The sequence below is a fragment of the Lissotriton helveticus genome, chromosome 11 (assembly GCF_964261635.1).
Source record: "Lissotriton helveticus chromosome 11, aLisHel1.1, whole genome shotgun sequence".
Lineage (NCBI taxonomy): Eukaryota > Metazoa > Chordata > Amphibia > Caudata > Salamandridae > Lissotriton > Lissotriton helveticus.
The window spans coordinates 528,315,109-528,337,687 of record NC_136072.1 but is presented as its reverse complement, the minus strand read 5'-3'; the positions used below and the strand labels follow the sequence as shown (position 1 = coordinate 528,337,687).

Sequence of the window (22,579 nt, the reverse complement as noted above, 5' to 3'; positions counted from 1 at the left end):
TGTTGCAGGTCGAGCTCCTCTCCGATGGAATCAAGAGCGCTGGCGCTGGAAGGCATCGGGTGCTGCGGTGCGACGTGCAGCGGTGCGGTGCCCCCGGGTCGCGGTGCGAGCAGCAGCTCGGTGACAGCATCAGATGGCGTCGTCGGTGAGACCAGGGTCGCGGTGCGAGATGAAGGCAGTGCTCGCCACGGTGCTAGCGGGTCACGGTGCAAGCAGCAGCATCGTTGTTGCTGAAGCGCTGTAGTCGATGGTACCGACGTCGGTAGGCCAAGGTGGCGGTGTGTCAGGTGACTTACGAGCGGTGCCCTTGAACCACGGTGCAAGCAGCGGCGTTGATTTTGGCATGGAGTGGCATCAGGCAGGCCGAGGCGTCCACATGAAGCAAGGCGCTGCGGAGTGCGGTGCCCAAAGGTCGCGGTGCGAGCAGCGGCTCGGAGGCGGCGTCAACAGGCATCGGTGAGTCCAGGGTCGCGGTGCGGCATTGCGGCGGTGCTCTCTGCGGTGCCAAAGCTTCGGCGTGAAGTGAGGCAGTGCAGAGTGCGGTTCCCATAGGTCATGGTGCGAGCAGGGGCTTGGTGGCGGCATCAACAGGCGCAGTCGGTGAGACCAAGGTCACGTTGTGGCATTGCAGCGGTGCTCTCTGCGGTGTAAAAGCTTCGGCGTGAAGTGAGGCGGTGCAGCGTGCGGTGCCCACAGGTCGGGGTGCGAGCAGCGGCTCATTGGTGGCGTCAACAGGCGTCGTCGGTGAGACCAAGGTCGTGGTGCGGCGTTGTGGCGGTGCCCTCTGCGGTCCCAAAGATTCGGCGTGAAGCGAGGCGGTGTGGTGCGGGTGCGGTGCCCACAGATCGGGGTGCGAGCAGCGGCTCATTGGTGGCGTCAACAGGCGTCGTCGGTGAGACCAAGGTCATGGCACGGTGTTGCTCTCTGCGATGCCAACTCTTCAGCGTGAAGCGAGGCGATGCCCACAAGTTGCGATGTAAGCAGCGGCTCGGTGGCGGCGTCAACAGGCAACGACGGTGAGACCAGGTCGTGTTGCGGTGGTGCCCTCTGCAGTGCCTTCAGGACACGGAGTCGGCAGCGTCGTCGTAGATGTCAAGTTGCTTTTTCTCTGTTTGCAGCACAAAACACACAGTCCCCAGTGCTGCGGGCAGAAGAGCTTGAAGTCTTTTGTTGTTCCTGAGACTTCATGAACAGGGGGCAAGCTCTACCTCAAGCCCTTGGAGAGATTCACAAATTGGGTTGCAGAAAGTCCAGTTCAGGCCTTCCACTGCCCAAGACAGAAGCAGCCACTGAAGGTCAGCCCAGCAAAGCAGTCCTTCCTTTTCGCAGCTTCTCCGGCTCTTCTTCTTGGGAGTCTTCTTGATCCAGATGAGTTCTAAAGTTCAGGGGTTTAGGCCCCAGTATTTGTATCCAAAAATCCTTTGATACTCTAGGCAGAGGGTATCTGTGCCCAGCCAGAACCATTTCTGGCTTCTCTGGTGTGACTTCCTGGCAGGAGGTGGTGACTGCATTGTCAGAGGCAGACCAGGCTCTTTGAGGTGCAAGGAAATCTCCTCCCTCTTCCCCCATTGCAGCCCTTTCCTGACCCTACCTAGACTATCTGGAGCCCGCCTGCTGCCAAGCCTTCTGTCATCCGAAACCCAGACAGGCAATCCACATTCCAGCATAGGCACACGGGATGAATGAGCAAGAAAATACTTACTTTCTAAAAGTGGTATTTTCAAACACAGAATGTAAAAATCATCTTCACTAAAAGATGTATTTTAACATTCTGAGTTCAGGCATACTAAACTTGAATCTCTACCTTGTTTCGTGGGAGAATAACGTTGAGAATGCTTAACAAAAACAAAACGTTAGAAATGTGCATTTCTTAAATGTTTAAAAACAAATGTGCAGCTTATTAGCCGACAGAAAGCTCCTATTTTCAACGTGCTTACATGACTAGGCCTCATATATATATTTTCTTCCTCTCCTTCTAATTCCCTTCAATAAAAATGCCTTTTAGAACTACTGATCTATTCCAGGATTTAACTGTAATATGTGTCATTGTCAGAAAATGTGCAGCTTCGAGAACATGTATTTTTTTCTTTCTTCACACCATATGAATTCATCGTATTAAAACGAGTCACCTACTATGTATGAATAATTAATAAAATGTTTAGTAGAATTAAAGCTTGTTGTAGAAAACATTTCTCATGATCTAACCAGGACACTGCAAATAGAAAATGTTCTATTTATTAGACTAGTCTATTGAATAGTGGCACTATAAACAACTAATAGAATAGGCTTACTGAGGGTTCTCGTGAGAACATTCACTAAATGTATCAACTGTGGAAAGCTTTAGAAGTCTTAATTTAACCGTATGTCAACTCGCATGCTTTCCATGGGAACAAAGAGGAGAGGTGATGGACCATAGGAAGATCCTTTTTCATTGGTTAAAGATCATTTTATCACCTGTATTTGCAACATATTTTTATGCAACACATGTTCCTAGTTAGAGAAGGAATGCTATACAATTCTATTCAAACCAATATATACATCAATCAATGCATTCTTTCTATGCACTCCTACCCTGCCATCCTCCTTTGTTTTTTTATTGTGTTTGCCTGAATTGCTGTGAGCTACTGCTAACAGTGATTTTTCTTTGTTTCCTTACAATTTGCGAGGAGACGTACTTCCTTATGTTAAATCATCGCTACTTCAGTGATTAAATGTCCTTTTCCTTGGATTTATGGTTGCTACTGCAATTGTCAGGGAACTCTGCAGATTTTTTCTAACTACTCTTAATGAGGAGTTCTCTCTCTTTTGCAACTATTTGATGATGCTTCGAATCTTTGATCTTGTCCAAAAGGAATTCTTTATGGGTTTCATCTTAGGTTAGGTCCTGTTAGTTTAGGATAGAGAATACTTCCCTCATGTAACACGCTGTCATTTTCTATGCTCCCTCTAACCAATTTTTCTTGATAATTCTGTAGCTGGGAATTTCTGATTAATTTGAATTTTTTTTAAACATTAACTATTGCTAATTCCTTAATGAAAAATACAACTTTTAAAACTTAGCAACCATCTCATCATTTCTGAACTTCAAACTGTTGTAAGTTGAGGATTTTGATTTGCTCTCCATTCTAGCACGGTGGCAAAGATCTGTCGACCGAGAGATGGAGTTGGCCTGGAGTTGGAGTTCTCTTTCATAAGTTAAGGGTAAAACCGTTTGCAAGTTCCACTCTACCAAATTCAAAGTACCAGTGGGAGTGCTCATAGCATAGCAAGAGAAAGCTATGGGTGTTAGTGAATGAGGTGTGGCTGAGGTATAGAGTCCCTGAAAAACAGAATATGACAGGGAACTTTATAAAGCAAGCAAATGCTGCAAAGGCAAATTGATTTCTTAGGTACAGGGCAGAGAGAATGGCTGTGGCTGAGTCATTATCTGTTTGCTAGATACAGCATAGGGCTATGAAAGCTGAACTGCAGGCTAAACTTGCAGGTGAGTCAGTACTCAAAAGGAGTATTGCGGGGGCATAGGGATAAGCCATCCCATTCACTGCACAAAGGTATTTGAGGAGTCTGCGTGGATTGACTAGGAAAATCCAAAGAAGGAATCGCAGTCAGAGAAGAAAACTGGTGGGAACTTAGGGGGGAAAACCCCCAGGAAAGGTCCTCCGACCTCATTAATGGGAGAAGTGACTGAAATAATAGTCTCATCCATAAAGACAAAGGCCCGGATGTACGACCCGCCAATTAGCGAGTTGACTCGCAATTTGCGACTCGCTAATTGGGATGCATAACAGTGTCTAAGACACTGTTTGTGATTCCCAATGGGGTCACAAATTGCATGCCTAATGCACACTAAGGAGGCTGTCGCAATTTGCAACCCTATTGGGTATGGCTGGCACTCCAGGGATGGTGGCCTGCTGGGGTCAGGAGAACTCTATGTCTGGGACTGCTTTTAAATAAAGCAGGTTTTTTTTTTAAATGCAGCCCGTTTTCCTTAAAGGAAAACAGGATGCATTTAAAAAAGAAAAATGAAACTTAGCCGTTTAATGTTTTTAAGGCAGGCAGTGGTCCTCCCTGGGACCACTGCCTGCCCTTGAAAAATATTCGCGCATGCATTCACAAATGGGAAGGGGTCCACTGGGGACCCCTTCCCGTTTGCAAATGCTTTACCAACCTTCTGAGAAGGGTGGTAAACTGCAAGTGTTTTGCGACCGCAATTGGGGTCACAAAACATTCTTATGTAGCTTAAGGAGTCACTATTAGGAAGGGATGCCCTTGGAAAACCCCTTCCTAATATTGAGTCGCGGGGGGAAACGGGTCTAAAACCTGTTTGCGCATGCAAAAAACCTTTGTACATCTGGCCCAAAATCTTTTGACCAGTCTGTAGCCTTGGTTGAAAACCAGGAAGCCTGGACTCGGATGAGAGGATTGCTGATAGAAAGGTCTAAGACGCGGAGCAGCGCAATTTAGACTCCACCCTTACAAGTCACTGAGATGCAATTATATACATGCATTTCACATTATATTGACTGTGTACCTTAACTTTACTAACATGTGTGAAGCATTTAAATGCATTATTAAAATATATTGACTGTAGACTAGAGATTTATATATGTGTGCACTAATATGCAGTTTAAACAAGAAGCCCTGTATTTCTTTAATCATGTTTTACACTTACACACCAAGATATATTTGCTCATGTTTTGCAGTTGTCCTAAGCTACACGTGTGAATGTATAACCGTGTATTCAAAGTGCACATTAAATGCTCATTTAAATTAGCCTGACTACAGGCCTCAGTTGAAATGTATTTTGTTTCGCCAACATATTTTATCTTTTGCTTGAAGGTTTATTATAAAGCTCTAAATTAGCTAGAGAAAGGCTTATTGTTTGTATTAGACGGCTGATAGAGAGGCTTGGAGAGAAACTGGGCAGCAAACGTGGAGGAACAATGGTCAAAAGAGACCTTTTGTTCATCATGTACCAGGATGGCAACATGTTCAAGGTTGAGAAACTAAGTGTTAGTTCGATATGATGTGAACTGATTGGTCCCTGGTGGTGCAAATGGAGATAAGGCGTTTCTGAATCTTCTGTTATTTTTATTGGTGTTCTCATTATTAGGGGTAGGGAGAGATTCCCTTTAGATTTGATAGGTACAGACCTCTCTGCTTGCCCTGATCTTGCAAGTGTGAAGCTTTATGCTAAACACGTATTTACTTTACTTTTAGACTTTTACTGAAGCCTGATCATCCTGACACTTTCTGCTTCTTCTTTTATGCCCCCGATTTAGAGGTCCTTATTAGATGACCCTATACCTGACCCATGTTTAGAAGAGAGAAGGAAGGTTTCTGCCATTTTTAAAAGTGGCAGAATTGAGGGTTATGGGTAGATGAGGTGACACACCCCGGAGATGAGGTCACCTCAGGGGCAGATTAGCCGCTGGGGCTAGAAGCCCATTGGCCACTTCCACCTACACCCCTAACGCCCCTAAATCTAGGTAAAAAAATTGGCACCTGAACCTCAGTTCTAATCTGACTTGCAACAAAGAACACAGAAGAGCCAGAGTCTGCAACAACAGGAGCTGCACAACCAAAGGTGTGACACTCTACACCTGTGGCAACATTCCTGGAAAAGCACAACTGCAACTCGTCCTGAAACAAAGACCGGCTCCCTCAGAATGAGGGACCCCTTTGAGGGCTAAAGGCACTCCAGACTCCTCTGGACTAGTGGCACTAGTCCCCTGCATACCACAGGTAAAAACAACGTATTGGAACCAAGCAATCCCTCGGTCCTCCGAGGGATTGCCCAAAGGTGGTTGGTCCTGTGCATTGTGGAAAATGTAGTCCTGACCTCCAGCACGTTTAAGGAAGCTACCGTTTTCCCTCAGACCACCAGATGTCGAAATTATTTGTTGCCGACCTTACCACTGCCAAGGCTTTTTTGGCAGCCAGCTCAGCAACCACAACCTTAATTCAAAGCTGCAACTGGAGGGAACACCGCAATACCTTAATCTAACACCAGCCGTGGCCCCATTGTCGACTGTTTGCACCCCATTTCTCACCAGCACCGGGTCAGCAGTAAAACCAGTTCACCCGAGGCTCCCGCTTCAGCACCCAGGACAGCCAGGACATCTCTTCACCCGGATTTCTTGAGCCGGGTAAAATCAAACCAACTGTCGTGGCTTGGTCCTGGGACCCGCATAACCTTAACCCTCCGTGGGTTCCATGCAACTCGACCCGTAAAGTGTCTGATTGTCACTAATGCTTTTTCCCATTGACCGCAACGCTAAAGTGTTGCAGTATTGTTTTGCACTAATTTAATTTTGCTTCTACAATCTATTACTTCAGTTATACTTATCCAATTTACTTCTTTTTTCTTGTAACTTGTAACCCCGAATGACGGCACAGCAAACAGGGTGAGGTAAAGTACTTATTTTGTCCAAGGTTGCTTCCTACAAGAGCACAGCTATCATTTAGCGTCACCCGGATTTCTTGAGCCGGGTAAAATCAAACCAACTGTCGTGGCTTGGTCCTGGGACCCGCATAACCTTAACCCTCCGTGGGTTCCATGCAACTCGACCCGTAAAGTGTCTGATTGTCACTAGTGCTTTTTCCCATTGACCGCAACGCTAAAGTGTTGCAGTATTGTTTTGCACTAATTTAATTTTGCTTCTACAATCTATTACTTCAGTTATACTTATCCAATTTACTTCTTTTTTCTTGTAACTTGTAACCCCGAATGATGGCACAGCAAACAGGGTGAGGTAAAGTACTTATTTTGTCCAAGGTTGCTTCCTACAAGAGCACAGCTATCATTTAGCCAGCACACAAGTAACTGACTTCACTGGAACACTTGCAGGTCATCAGGAACATGGAATGCAGGCAGTCCTAGTCCTTCACTCCAAGTTTTTACAGTAAATTCCACCATACACCCATTCAAGTACAACAGATTTGTTGTCTAAATGTACATAAAAATCTACTTTATTTTCATAAAGTGGTGCAGGATTTCTTTTGAATCTTGTCAAATACTTATCATCCATATTGGTACTCTGAAATGCTTAACACATGTTCTCCTAGTAAAGCCTGACTGCTCTTTGCCACTCTACCAGAACTGAGCTAAGGAATTAATATTGTGAATTCAAGGACCATCTTTGGAAAATTGTGAGAGTATTGTATAGTGAAGTCTAACCAGCATCACTATATAAGACTTCACTTTCCTACAATATGGTATTGGTGACACTTGATAAGAAAGCTACAGCTCGTACCTGCTCTCTTACTCCCAACAACCATTTTTGCAATTGTAGCTGTTTACAGTTAGAGACAGAGCTTCACAATTGAACTCACAAAAATGTCAGGTGCAGGGGGGCGTGGCCAGCAACGTGGCTGAATAGGTTGTGCCTCTCGTGAGCTCCGCCGAGCTCGCCCTAATCCGACATTCAAAACCAGTCCGCAGACCCCGTAGAGGCGATCCGGGACATGCCATAAGTCCTGTGAGGCTGGGGGAACCACCGGCAACCTGAATGCAGCGGAGGTGAGAGGGAGACGACGCGCCGCGCTGGACCGTGGAGAACGCGGCCTGATCTGCAAGATGGCGGAGCCCTGAGACCAGAAATGAGGAGATCAGCCCGGCAGGCTCGGGAGGCCGGCGGGATCGCCGAGGGGCGCTGCGGTCGTCCGGAATCCTGTAACTGGCTGCCGACCCCCACCCCCCCACCCCAGGACACCATCTACGGTCCCGCGCCCCGTCGGGCGGGGCCCCTGAGGTCGAAGCGAAGACCACTGCTGAGAGCCAGCTCCGGGTGCGGCGAGGCGCAGCAGAGAGCCGGGACGGGGGTGTTGCTACCTGCGGGGCTACAGGGCTCGGAGGCCCGCTGCCCCGCTCGGACCTATCCTGCGGGAGCCAGAAGGACGGAGTATCAGGGACTGCTGAGGCGAGACCTCGGGAGGTGAGATCCAGCCGGGAGGCCTGCGGGGGTCCCAATGAGTTGTCCCTCCCGCCCCACCATCCCGGGGCAGGCCCCATATTGGGCGGCCTGCTCCTGAGGGCCTGATTGGCGATAAGCTTATAAGGAGACTGCCTTTGTGGAGATCAAGAGCTGAAGGGCACACCGCAGGACGGATGCGCCCACACACCCCCACCACCACTACATGGAACCCTGGCACCACAGGGGGGGAAGGCTGCTAACAACGGGTGCACCAGGGACAAACCGGCAGTATATCCGGACACCGCCACCCAGCATTGGCCATTACGGGGCGATAGCTGAGCCATCTGAGGGGGCGGCCACACCCGCCTCTCCCCTTCCCCACCGACGAGAGGGACACAGGAACAGATGCAGGATTCACATCTGGTTCAAGAGGAGTGGCAATCATGATTAAAAAAGGTCCCCCCTATACATATAGCGCAGACCTGGATAGACCCGCAGGGGACATACGTGGGGGTACGGGGACACTGGAAGAGGAAGGAATACACGTTCATATCAGCATATGCCCCACCCAAACTACAGGCAGCCACGCTTAGGGGGCTTGTCGACATACTCCTCAACACGTCTGACACAATCCAAGTCCTGGGAGGGGACTTCAATGACGTAATGGACTTGAGGGCGGACAGGACAGGAGACAGGGATAGGCCGCCTGGTCCGACTTTGCTGGCAGCCACTATGGGAACAGTAGGCCTGGTGGATACTGGGAGTTGGCTACACCCAGAAGGTAGGGAATACTCCTTCTTCTCGGGGGTGCATGAAGTGTACTCCCGCCTTGACTATATCTTTATGGCTAGGCAGGCGCTGTGCATCACTGACGTGGCAGAATATCGGGCTCGAGGTATCTCGGACCACTCACCACTGCTGCTCAAGGTGGGAGGAAAGAATGTAAACCGACCTGCGGTATTGGGATTGACGGCCTGGGACCTCCAAAATGCGGACATACTAAGAGGCTTGCGGGCTTACCTGAAGGTCTATGTAGCCGAAAATGAAGGGACGGTGGCCTCCAGGGTGACATTATGGGAGACGCTGAAAGTGGTAATGCGAGACAGGGCACATAATCGATTGGCGGAAGATAAGAACAAAAGTACATGCAGAGGTAATGACCTTAGAGGCCCAGATTCTGGCCTTAGAGCAGGAGCACCTGACTACTAGAGAACTTGGAATTAGTCACCAACTATCGGACGCACGGGTCCAGTATAAGCATTTAGTAACGAATGAGGCGAAAGCAAAGGCTCTGGCGACCCTACACCGATTATACGATGTGGGGAATAAGTCCGGGAGGCTCTTGGCATGGCTGAGGAAGAAAGAGAGAGATGCACGGTGGGTGGAGAGGGTGAGAGATGGTGGGGGAAACTGGGCCCAAACGGATGACCAGATAGCTAACGCCTTTGCAGACTATTATGGGGCCTTTTACGAGGCAAGAGCACTGGGGACGAAGGAAGACGCCCTGCAATACATGGCGCATATAGTTCTGCCGGCCCTAGATGACACAGATAGACAGGACTTGGAGGCAGACATAACAGAGGAAGAACTCAGAGAGGCACTGGCTAAACTCAGGGCAGGTAAGGCGTCTGGCCCCAATGGTTTCCTGGCGGAATTCTTTAAGAAAATGGCGGATCTCTTAACCCGTCATTTATTGGGTCTGTTTGTGGATGCTGAGTCGGAGGGAACATTCCCGTTAGACCTCCGGCTGGCTACGATTATCCCGATCTTTAAAGAAGGCAAGCCCCCAGATGAATGCTCATCCTATCGCCCCATTTCCCTCCTCAATGTGGAGGCAAAACTCTATGCAACGATATTGGCCCTCCGCCTTCGGCGGGTGATTACAGGACTGGTCTATTTAGATCAGACGGGATTCCTCCCTGAGAGGGCGACTAGATACAATCTGAGGAGAACCCATAACTGGCTAATGGAGGTATGCAATAAAGGGGATCCGCATTGGTTCCTCTCCCTCGATGCCGAGAAGGTGTTTGACGCGGTTTACTGGCCCTTTCTGGAGGGGGTGCTAGACCGCTTCAGATTTGGACCCAAATTTAGAAAGATGGTAGGCCTCCTATATACAGATCCGAGGGCGAGAGTCCGAGTCAATGGCAAGTTGTCAAGGGACTTTCCTATACGGCCCGATACCAGACAGGGATGCCCCCTGTCCCCACTACTGTTCGCCCTCTCCATAGAGGTCATGGCATGTGCAATCCGCAAGAACGAGAACATTAGGGGGTTCAGCGTGCGACCGTCAGACATGACTACAGAGAAGCTTTCCCTATATGCAGACGACGTCCTGCTATTTGTTACAGAACCGGAGACTACCATACCTGCCTTGTTCTCAGAACTAGAGCGGTATGGGTCCCATGTGGGCTACCAGATCAACTGGCATAAATCCATCTTATATAATCCCCAACGACGGAAGGGGGGGTCCGTGCTTCCAGAACGTCTGGTAAAGACAACGGAGGGGTTTACCTATCTCGGGGTATTCATTACGACTGACAGGGCGCTCTCCTTTGAAAGGAACATTCACCGCATACTACGCAACTTTACTGATGATGGAGCACGATGGAAACTGCTTCCCCTCATGCTCCTCGGTCGGGCGGCAATGTTTAAAATGATTACGCTGCCCAGGTTTTTATATGCATTCCAGAATGAATACTTTCCCTTACAGAGCGGGGTGTTCGGGACTATACACGCGGAACTCCGAACATTTATCTGGATGGGGAAACAGCCTAGGGTGGCGCTCTCGACGTTGCAAAGGCACCAATATAATGGGGGGATCTCCCTGCCCGACTTAGAGGCCTATTACTGGGCAGAGCACCTGATAGCCATTAATGAATGGATACACGCCCCTGCCACCCACCCCACCTTTGCATTAGAAAGACACACTTTGAATACACACACATACTTGCATTATCTATACGGAGGCAAGGGTAGGGCTAGACTGCTGCCTGCAACGAGGCTTACTGTAGGGATATGGATGAGGGTGACGAGAGCGATAGTGTGGGAACGTAAATTAACAAAACAAACCCCACTGTGGAAATGCGCCTGGCTGCAGGAACTCAATAAATTGAAGGGATTTAAAGGTTGGGATGATATAGGCATGTTGACTCTGGGGGATGTAATGAAGAATGGAATGCTACAGTCGTTTCCCTCACTACGCAATGAATATGGACTCCACCACACACAATACTTTAAATACATGCAATTCAGAAATGCATGGAGGGCGGAGAGGGCATTGACAGAGGCGCTTCCAGAATATGCGCCACTGGAGGGACACCTCCTACAGGAAAGGATAGTCGGCAAGGCAGTGTCGCTCACATACAAATCAATAATGAATAACAGGCCAGATAAACTGGGGAACCTACGGACTACATGGGAGCGAGAGTAGGTGAAATGGACGAAGTGGATTGGGGCACGGTCCTCATGCATTCCAGGGAGGTAGCGGTTAAATCGCGCCTAAGGTTCATCCAATTTAATGTCATTCATAGGACCTATTTTGATAGAGCACGACTGCACAAGATTGGGAGAATAACTGACCCGGGCTGTCTGAGGTGTGGCAATGCTATAGGGGATTTCTTTCATACTCTATGGACATGCCCGAATATTCAACTCTTCTGGGGGGCGGTCCTGACAGAGCTGGGGGAGGTGCTAGAGACCACACTACCCTCAGATCCCAAACTGACCCTACTGGGAATGACGAACGATGTGGATCTGGCTCGACCGCTGCTGATCTTCCTGGTACTGGCTTTAGTGGTAGCCAAGAGAGATGTGGCCCGGAAGTGGGGGGCACCAGACACACCACAAATAGAAGAGTGGAGGAGGGGGATGGACCTCTACATGGCCGCTGAGAGAGTTACGTATAAGGCGAGGGGGTGCCCCAAGAAATTTGGCAGGGTATGGGGTAAATGGAGATGCTATCATGGGCTTGATGGAGGATTATGAGTTACAAGGGGGCGAGAACTCCCAAGCTCCTAAGGGGCAGAACGAGATGAGGGGGCTGAGGTTGATCGGAAGTAGGATTTGGGCTGAAGACTTACCTGATCCATTGGACTCTGTGGACCATGTTTTTGATCTAATAAAGGAAAAAGTGCATAAGGGGGCGGGGGGATGGGTGTGTAGCTCGACATTGACATGCTTGATGTTTGTTATCATGATGCAATATGCCAATAAAAATGTTTTTAAAAAAAATAAAATATCAGGTGCATGCAAAAGAGGATACCTGAATACTACTGCCATGTACCATCAATTCCCACTTTCAGTCACCACATCCTACCATTGAGTTCACCTCTTTCCAAGTTTCCAATAAACAGGGCTACAGTGAGAATCCTATGAAGAACGTGCTAGGGGCTGAAGCAGAGGAAAGATGGTTGTCGTACCCGGAACTGCTGTTGGGAGCACCCTCCCCGCTGACCATCGTCCCGATCTCGGATCCCGCCACTACCGAGCAACCTCAAGATTAATGTCTACTTAGACGGAATCAACCACTGAGATACTCCTGTATCTAGAGGTGAATGCTTGCTACCATTAGTGGCATCCACGCACTAAGAAAGTTGGAGCACTGTTTTCCTTACTCTGAGCTTCTTTTTTACCATATTTTCCCACTGGATCTGGAGCAACATCCATTGACCTTCGACTGCCTGGTCCCGAGCAAGGGCCGGGTCGGAAGTATCACCGGCTAAGCGACCTGTGGTCCTTCCTTCTTTCGCTACAGCCCTGATGAGTCGTGCAAGCATTGTTACCGCTTGACGACGAAACACGTGTCGGCTGGCCATTCATGCAATAAAAGAGGATTCACCCAACAACCATCTTTCCTCTGCTTCAATCACTGTCAATTGTACATTTCATGTCCATTGAGGCATCTCTCTCTTTACTGTATTTGGAGTGCATTTGGTTTTTGTGTTTGCCTTGTTTGCGTGTGCTCCGCACACTCTTGGAGGGGTTTAGGGCTTTTTTTCCCCTCACCTACTTGCACCCAGACCCACCTATAAATCTACACTAACGTGTGCTGTGCGCCTAGTATTTCCCTGTACCCTAAAAAACCTTTTTCTCTATAGGCTCTAACGTGCTAGGGGCTGGCACTGTCAACTTCTAATACAAGGAACATGCTCTTTCCTCAGAGTGGCTTCTACTCATCGCCAAGTTAAAGATGGTTGTTGCAAGGGAAGATTAGAAATTATGTCTGACCTGAAGCCAAGCATTAGATTCAGCATGGACATGGCAACTGATGATACAAACTCCTCTTTACAGCCACCCCCACTCTCCCTAGAAAGCGTCCAATGCAGTTCCCAGTTACAGCTAAAGATAAAGATAGGAGAAAGGTCCACAAAGTTTATCACCCTGTCTGTCTGCTTGGTAGCCAGACCACCAATGGATAATTGCCCCTTACAGACTTATATGTTTTACACCGCATCCACCCAGCTATTGGAGCAAGAATATTTATTATGCTGTTTTAGCAATACTTTCCAGCCGTTATTCACTGGGGAGGATTCTGTATGGCTTATGGGTTGTAATGTAATCGTGAGTTCAATTAAAGCACATAGAACTATGCTAGACATCGTCCTATGGTCATCCTAAATGGACAATGTACTGACAAAATTCTTCCTTTACTCAGGGTTTTGTGAAATCTCAGGATCCCTGTGTAGATAATGTTTCTTCACTAAAATATACAATTAACTTACTCCGTGAATCAGTGTATATAACTCACATGGGATAAAATGTTCTTAATACAGAAAATTGCAGTCAAGCTCAAATTGTGAGCCTTCTTCCAACTATAATCACAGACGCATACTAACACACTTCTCAAAATTATGCCATCCTCAGAGCAAAAGATAATCAAGCAACTAAACCTAGAACTTTGTATCCAACCGGTTAGTGCTTTCATGTACTAACAAGGCTAACAGCGGCCATAGTGTAGGCCTTCAACTAGTAAAATCTGCAAGTTTGCTGGTGGTGATCTGGAAGTCAGGGCTTCCCCCCACTTCCAAGAGTGAAGGATTACCACTTACTGAATAAGTGGTTACATGGAAATAATATTCCTGGAATCTTCATACTGCAGTGAAAGGGGATATAAGTGAGGAGGCAACCTAAAGACAGACAGAAAAGAATTGTGGAACTAGAGACTCTGACAGGTATGACTCAAGTAGAAGGCCTTTCAGCTCTGGAGAGTAGAGTTCTACCCCTGGCAATGTTCAAACACAATTAAAAAAATAAAGGTACATTCTGTTGCAATGGGGCTTTGTCTACGCATGTAATCTAGCCCTATGTGAACCTAAAATCTGCTGCTTATTCCATCATATAGGATGCCACTAACCCACCTTTAAGAGCATACCTAAATCAAATAACTCACCTGACAAAACTAACTCGAACCCCTACTACAAGGAAAGGGGTGCTACTGGTTGGTAACAGGGTCTTAATCAGAGATTGTGCCATCCTTAATGTTTATATTCCCAGACAATAAGAGATTTGAACATCTACGCTGACATTTTTCTGGCGTCCTACAAAGAATGTAGGATGAGCACCACATAATCAGAAACCATGTACATTAATCTATAGTGGGTGCAAAGATTAAGAGTCCACTAGGGATGAAACAGTGAAAGCCAAACTTTCCACACCGTGCAAGGATTACACTGTCTTCTTATAAACCTAGCAATGATGCTGTAAAGGGCAGATACAACAATTGTCTGTCTTAAAGCACAAAACGCCTACTGATAGGTATTGTGCTGTAACATTTAAAATCATAATACAAGTACTGAAAAATGCTAGTAATTTACAATTAATTATTTTAGCACTACTGAGCAACTGCAAAATGGTCTGTCGCAAATATACCTATCTTGTAAACCAGTATTGATATAGTTTTATTATAAGTAAATCCACCTGAGAAGCGCACTGCTCTCCAAATAAAAGTATAGTATACTTGCGTATAAGTGTCAGTGCTGTCTTGTGAAGGTATAATACACCGGAGCCTGCAATCCCAGTATAAAGGTTACTAATTTCCTTGTTTACAGGTAAGCAATGACATCGCTAGTCACATGTAATAAGTTATTACAGTCGAGCTCTGATATTATAGAGCCTCCCGCTGTAGCTCGCAGCCATGGTTAAAGGAAGGTAGGAGAGAATGTTTACTGCTGCAGTTTCAGTAATAACAAGCATTGGCATAGCCAATAGGTCTCGCTTTTGGGACCTTAAGTATTTAGTTATGCAGCACAATATCCTCGGTGCAACAACATCAACTGTTGCATGGCTAAACACTTATAAGGTCCCAAATGCGAGACCTATTGGCTACGCCAAGACTTGTTTCAGTTAGAGGCCATGCCACCATATGCTTGCAGCTTGAAACAGCCAGCCTTTTTCCCGTTAACAAGACTACATTTTGCACACACATTTTACCACTGGGTACCTATGTAAATAAGCTTTTTATTTATGTTATGTTTAATGGGTTTAACAAGTCTTGTACAACACTAGCAAGTCTCCCACTTAACAACAGCTGGACTAACAGGGTATGCCACCCTTCAGCAAGCCACTTCAAACTACTCAACAACATGCTCCCTCACAATTCCTTCAAACGTAGTTCTGCACTAGCCACGACGGTAACTTCTGTAATTAATTTATTTGCTATCGTTTTACTGTTGAATTGGTTAATTTATTTTTTACGGTATTGCAGTTGCATTGATAAATCACCCACCCTCTGCTATTATACTGCAAATGCATTTTCCTCCTGCATCCTCAAGCCAGGAATAATTCGTTAGCACAACTCTCTAGCTGTAGTAGGGAACCCTCTCAAGCGCCCAGAACCAAGTGGGTTGCAAACAAAAGAACATAATCCTGTACATTGTTTCATAGGCTGCCGGACTGTGACGTACTAAAGCATGCTTTTTTCCGACTGTACGTACGGTAGGTGAGTGACTTCTGAAGTGTTTTTTTATCTTTTGTATGCACAAAAACTGAATAACACAAGGTATCAGGCTGAGAAATAAGATGTAAGCTAACTGCTATTTTTTTGTGTGACCCCATGCTCTAAAATACATCGAAACATGCACATTAATGGACACATTATGAAGCTAAGCGCCCATCTGAGCTCTGAAGTGATGGGAAGCACTTCTCCTGTGACGTAACAATAGCCTCCGTAGTGCGTGAGGCCCGGAGAGAAAGGGAAAGAATGAGAAAGAGAGAGGGATAGGGAGAGAGAGAGAAAGAGAGGGGGAGAGAGAAAGCGGCGACCATTTCACCTCAAACCCCTTTGAAATAACATTACACCTTCAAAGTTGGACGTGTGATACAAAAAAATGAGTCACTGCATCACATCTCCCAAATATCACACACCGTAGTGATAGGCATAACGTGGAAAAGCTTGCATCCAACCATAGTGTATTTCACTGTTTCAGCGGATATGAGACGTGCCAATAATGTGTGCCTCATACATACTTCTAGGCCACACAAAGAAAATACAAACTGCAAAACCCACAACTAAAACAGTCTTCTTTGCGAATGTGAACCAAGGCGATTAAAATGTGAGAATTAAAAGCTGCGAGGGGGTGGGGCATCAAGGCATGCCAGGGGCACATCAGGCAGTAAGATGATTGTTAAGTTTGGTATGCACAGTTCTTAGCAAAAGGAGCACAAACGGAAAACTAACTTTACACTAGAAGAGTACAGTAACGAGAAAGTGCCTATGTGGAAAGAATAAGCATACAGGAGGATAGCTGTGCATGCAGGAACGCGTGGTGCGGAAGTCTGGTAGGGGCTAATAAAAGGCAGCCAAAAACATGGTAAACAAGACCAGGGTAGTGGGCAAAACAGGAGTTATAAGGGCTGTCCTGTGAAGCGAGATCGCCGAGTGCATGCAGAGAGGCAGGAGCGCCTGTGTGGGAGACTGCATGCAAGAGTTAGAATGCAAAGAAATGCCCAAACTTCCAAACTAAGGAAACAGGGCATTCATCTGTAGCAAACTGGGCATCGGATGGCACCAGTGTGGAAGTTACAGTTGTTTTTCTGGGTACAGGAGTGCAAGGAGAGGGGCTGGGATACACAGCAGCGAGAAGAGAGGTGATCGCAGCACAGGCAGCCTGAGAAGGCTGCAAGCAGGAGGCACAAGAACACAAATTGAGGCGAGGGATTCGCCCTCCCGACCGGGCTTCACGAGGACAGGCTCCCATCTGGTGTTGGAAACAGAGAGCGGTGGCGGTCCTGGGAGGCAGGGCGCAGGCTTGCAGAGCAAACATGGGGCGAAAGAAACACGGACTGACAGGGAGACGAGCTGCAGGGACAGGCTTGAAGCCAGCAAGCCGGCAGCCTGTCAGAGGTTAGGGCCTCTTGAGATGAGGACTGGGGGGGGGAAAGCCCCTCGTAGAAAAACAGAACCAGGCAGAAAAAAGGAGCCAGCAAAAATAAACAGCGAGATGGTAAGAAGGCACCTTACGGGGACGGAAGGCTGCTCTGCAACCCTGGCGCAATGCAAACACGCATAAGCAACTTTGAATCCGAGGGCGTGCATTGCTTTTGGCAAAATGGAAGAGAGTGTCTTGAAAAGAAACTAAAAGCTGACCCTGCTCTCGCGCTGGGTTCGGTTGCGGATTTTGAGTTGCGTTGTGTAGAATTTGCAGCAGATCCGTTTGGAAATGCTTGCACTTCTCCTGTGACATAACAATAGCCTCCATAGTGTCGATTGTAATTATGATCACATGTATATGTGTGTGAAGAAGATACAAAACTGTCAAAATATTGACAGGGTGATAGGGACAATGCAGCGCAGTGCATACAAGCGAGCGGGTGCATAAGGAGGGGTGAACTGAAGGTGATGCAAGGAAGCACCTCCAAGACAGAGTGTGAGAGTTCTGAAGAGGAAAGAGATGAGGTGTGAGATAGGTAGACTAAGTGTTTCAGAAGGATATGAGGAGAAAAAAAGTGCAAATGTAACAAAGAGAGCCCCCTTAAAATTACGCCTAGACATGCCAATGATCATACCAAGATTTTTTCTGAGCACTCAGTTTCAAAGACGACTCAAAACACCACAATTCAAGCACTGCTAAAAAAATCAATAGAGCCATCGCACAGAGGCTATTGGTGCAATCAGCCCTCGCGCTGCTGCTGTTCAATGTGTAGCGCGTGACAGGCATAGATAGGTAAGACATGCTCTGTGGTCACTCGGCACGCGCCTGTCCGTCAGCATGCAGGCAAGGGTGAAGGACAGAAAGAAAATGCTGACTCAGGCTTTGCCAAATGGCTTCAATAGCAACGACCAGAGCGCGAGTGGTAATTAACAGCCAGCTGCACGTTCTTGTCACGGGGCCAGACAGGCCATGCGTCATTAGGTGTCACTGAAGCGAAATGCCACGCAGTCCTGTGATGGTTGGAAGTAAGCACATTAACACGCGCGGCAGAAAGGGGAGGCGTGTGTGGCAGCAGGGGGGAGGAGGGGGGCTGCGTGATTCACTTGCGGGAGCGATAATTGCTACCATATGGCGGCGCTCGCTCCCGCAAGTGAAGGGCCTCACGTGCACGCGCTGCCATTGAAAGCAATGGAACGTGTGCAAGTGTTTGGCTGAAAAGCCTAAGCGATAGCAATAGGTCATTTTGCCTATGCAGCGCATGCGCGCTGCATAGGCGAGACCTAAAAAGGAAAAACATCTTTTCATTCTTCGCATCTGTTTTTCTAAAACAAACAGTGATTAACAACACAGAGATATTTATAGCATTTGTGTTTAGTTATTCTATCATATAGGTAATCACAGTAAAGATAGAATCTCTGCATATTGCTACATATTCTGAGCTACATAATTTTTAAGCTGACTTACAATAAACTAATTCAAATGTCTGTTTGCAACAAATTACTAACTGCTTTTTGGTGTGTATAATATCTAACTACAGATTATTTTATTCTTCATGTCTGCAAACATAGCCTCTCTTTCAGATGACATAGCAAGACACCAAGGATTTAAACAGATTGTGGGAAAGGTGATGTTGTGATCATGTATAATAAGACATGAAATACCTTCAGCTGTACCGTGAAAGGATATTGCATGTCACCTAAAGCTTACATGACCTTATAAAGAAACTCCGCTCTAAGCTTTTTTAGATCGAGCCTGGGCAGTGCATGTGCTGCTCTATGAGGCACGCTGTATTCAAGTTCGGACTTGAAGCTCCGCCCACTCTCCGCCCATATTTTTCATTGACTTGGGTCATTGTCCTTTGTAAATGCTGGCTTCTGATTCGTTAATAGGCTTACTAATCCATCCTTAGTACCACCTTGTCTCCATTTGTAACCTCCCATGAGGACTGGCCCTTTTACTTCTGTTGTTACACAGCACATCTTATTTAGTCTGTAAGCACTATTTTCTTTAGTGAGTTTCTCTTATTGCAGGCACAACATGCTTTCCTGCAACATTCAGCACACCATGAGCACTTTCACTTTCCAACCAGCCCGGGACAATGGCGGCAGCCTCTTTTAAATTAAATAGGTCTCGCATTTACAAGAGTTTGAGCTATTGGCATTGTAAATCACAATGCCTTTTATTTATGTGTTAATTTTGAAAGCAGATGAATAAAAGGCATTGTCATTTACATTGGCAACAGCTTAAACTCTTGCAAATGCAAGACCTATTGACTTGCAAATGCTTTTTCTTCTATTTTGCCAAGGATTACCAATATCCTTATAATGTATGGTAAAGGATACTTTATCCCATATAGCACAACCCTGCTAACAATTGCTGTACCGTCCCATTGAAAGGATCACCGCCACCTCTGCCACCTGAGAATTGTTGGTACTGTACCAGTGAAAATATTGCTACAATGTACAGCTATAATTTTATAACCTCATTAAAAAGAATAGCAGACCATAGAGGTCCTTGTTATGTTTTGCAAAAAGAGAAGGAATGCACTAATAAGTGTATTATGGGATAATAATCATGTTAGCCCTCTTCAAAACATCTAACTGAATCATGGTGGATGTGCTGAGAAATCTACAGCCAATGGGAAAATATGTTAGTAAACAATATTTAGGACACTATATTTATGTCAGTCAATATTTCGGTCTACAGTATCCTGACATGCAACCGCGGGAACTACCTCACTAAAAGTGAAGTGGCCCTGCTGAAAAGGGGGCCTCCGATAGTACTAAGCGCCTGAAAGTAAAGCAGCAATGCTACAAAGAGCCAACATAATTTCATTAACATTTTTGCAGGTCTGTCGAAAAGTGCTTGAAGCTGTTCCAGAACGGTGTCTATTACACCAGTCAGAATGGTAATAGAAAGTTAACACTTCATCACTGTTAAAATTCTTGCCCCCTCTGATGGACAATTTCCATGGTGAAGCGCAACTAGCCGGGGCTCATTCTATCAAAGTAAGTATTCATGCACAGAATACCTATGCATACATTTCACAATCTAAGAGCAGGAGAAAAGGTCAATGAGAACTACACTCAAAGCACATAAGCCTAATTCAGCCTTCCATCCTTGGGACTTCAGTAAAGTGAATATTATCAAATTGCATAATGGATATACCTCAATTTACAACTTTTTTATAATTATGCAGAGCCTTCACAGAGTGCTGGAAACTTACCCTATGAATGGATGTCCAGCTTACCATGTGTCCACAATGAGCTATAGGCTCTTTACCAGGTGATGGTTTCAAGAGTGCCAATATTGTGTTATACAAGGAAGAACCATGTCAGTTGCCACATTTGGGGTTCGTGATCAAAAGGAACTTGAATACATAATGCAAAGTATACAAGGTTGTTTGAGTTTTATTAACAGACCTTTTAATTTTCCATTTCCCTGTGCAAGTGGATCCTCTAGTCCAGTTGTGTTGCATGCTGCGATTTTTAGTTGTGTTTATCCAATTATTAACCAGGACTGATGTCTCAAATTTCATATAAAATACATTTGAAACATGATCTACTCACACATAGAATTGTTAAACTTGAGAGCTTAGTATTAAGACCATCTTAAAGGACAATATAAAGCAGAGACTGACAGAGAGATACAGCAAAACAGAAGGAGTTGAGCAATTTCACTGCTGTGATCCCTTGACTGCCAATCAGGCCATGATGCCATACACCATGCAAGTGCTGCACTAACAGCAATAAAGTCAAAGTGAGGGCGGGCGATCCCGTGATTTCCCAGTTTCACTGAAACACAGCTCCCGTGTTTCTTGTTAAAGAAACAGCTGTTCTTGATAATGTCGAGCTTAGGGAGACAAGAGGGTCTCAGGCACAGTGAAGTGACAGAATGGAAACAGATATAAAGAAGAAGAAACAAGCCTTCTCTCCAGAACAAATGTGTGCAGTTGGCTAATCTCAGTGCTTCTGGTCACAACCTGGAACTTCATAGCACTATATACATACACCTGAAGTGATTGTATTAAATAACTGAGCTTTCCTATCAGATCAATGCATTACTCGTCAAATTATTTGCATCTTTCGTGCAAGGTGTTTGGATTATATCTCATATGAAATCATCTGTAATGAAAGTTCAACAAAATTGTTACAGAGTATTTTGTTCATTTTAGCTATGTCTCGCACTCACTGACATCTCCCCCAACGTACTCATTGTCATCCTATCCGACCAGCAACAGAAACAGCTTCCCGTCCTGCTGACGCTTTCTTCTCTGCGTTCACTTCGACTCTCCCCTCAAAATCTGTTATTGCGTCCTCGGCGTTGCACCTTGTTGCTATAACGCCCACCCATAACAAGGGAAGCAGCCATTTCAAGTTAACTCGGCGGTTTGTCTGTTGTTGTTAGGAGGAGGAGGAGGCTGTCCGAGGAGCAGCCAATCGCTACAAAGCACACATGGTTGTTGAAGCAAATACGTCACTTTCATAAAGCTACTTTCTGTTTTCTTTCAGTGTGCCAATGCGTGTTGCGCAGGTGCTGCGCCGGTGAGGAGAATGTAATAATAGTAACATTTTAATAATATGTAACATTTTATTAATATGCCAGCCTACGTTTCACAAACACTGAAGAGCTCTCACGTTTCCGCGGTCCATGCGTGTTTTGTGCAATTCGCGTTTTAGCTCTTCATTTTGTGACTTCTAATCTACAGTTTGTCCCGTTCTAAAACGTTGGGATCAACGTTATGGAAAGTAAAAATATGGGATTAGCTACCCATACATAGTATATAGCCCGGGGCGAATTAAGAGGTCTGTAATTTAAAATATGAATTTTGTAGGTGGGCTTTTGTTACATACGATGGGCTCGCTCAACCTATGGAACTATTTATTGATGATGCCTATCGATAATGGAGATCTCTCCACATTTTAAAGAGCAACTACTGTGCCTCTAAAAAACTATTTACAATCAGTAAACATCCATTCATCAAAGTGGCAGATGTTTTATAAGTTTTGGTTCCACTTCAAATCAGATACCAACCAAAGTTGGGTGTGTCAGTTTCAGTTCAATGGTTTGGGACCACAAATGCATTCACAAACCATTGAGTAGAGGTGGGCAGTCCACTGAAGGCTAAAGAAAGACAGACTCAAACCAAGTGTCTGGTTCTGGCTTGGCGTGAGGTTCTCTAGGACTCTCAACCAGAAAAAAGCTGATCTTTCCTCTGGCCTCTACCTCCCTTCCCTCTAGTACATACATGTTATTCTTAAAGCCCCCTGGGTGCACTAGAGAGGTGGCTGC

General features: G+C 46.1%; 1 protein-coding gene across 2 annotated transcripts in view; it reads right to left on the bottom strand.

Annotated features, from left to right (window-relative positions):
* LOC144791492 (ubiquitin carboxyl-terminal hydrolase 47-like) overlaps window positions 1-22,579 on the bottom strand; it is a 340,820-nt gene that overhangs the window by 248,986 nt on the left and 69,255 nt on the right. The window contains exon 1 of one of the 2 annotated variants that reach the window (XM_078666188.1): window positions 21,499-21,661. The exons of the other annotated variant lie outside the window; for it this stretch is intronic. Coding sequence (XP_078522314.1) covers window positions 21,499-21,508 — 10 coding nt within the window. The 5' untranslated portion in view covers window positions 21,509-21,661. Of the gene's footprint in view, window positions 1-21,498; window positions 21,662-22,579 lie in introns of those variants that run through there. 2 annotated transcript variants of the gene reach the window in all.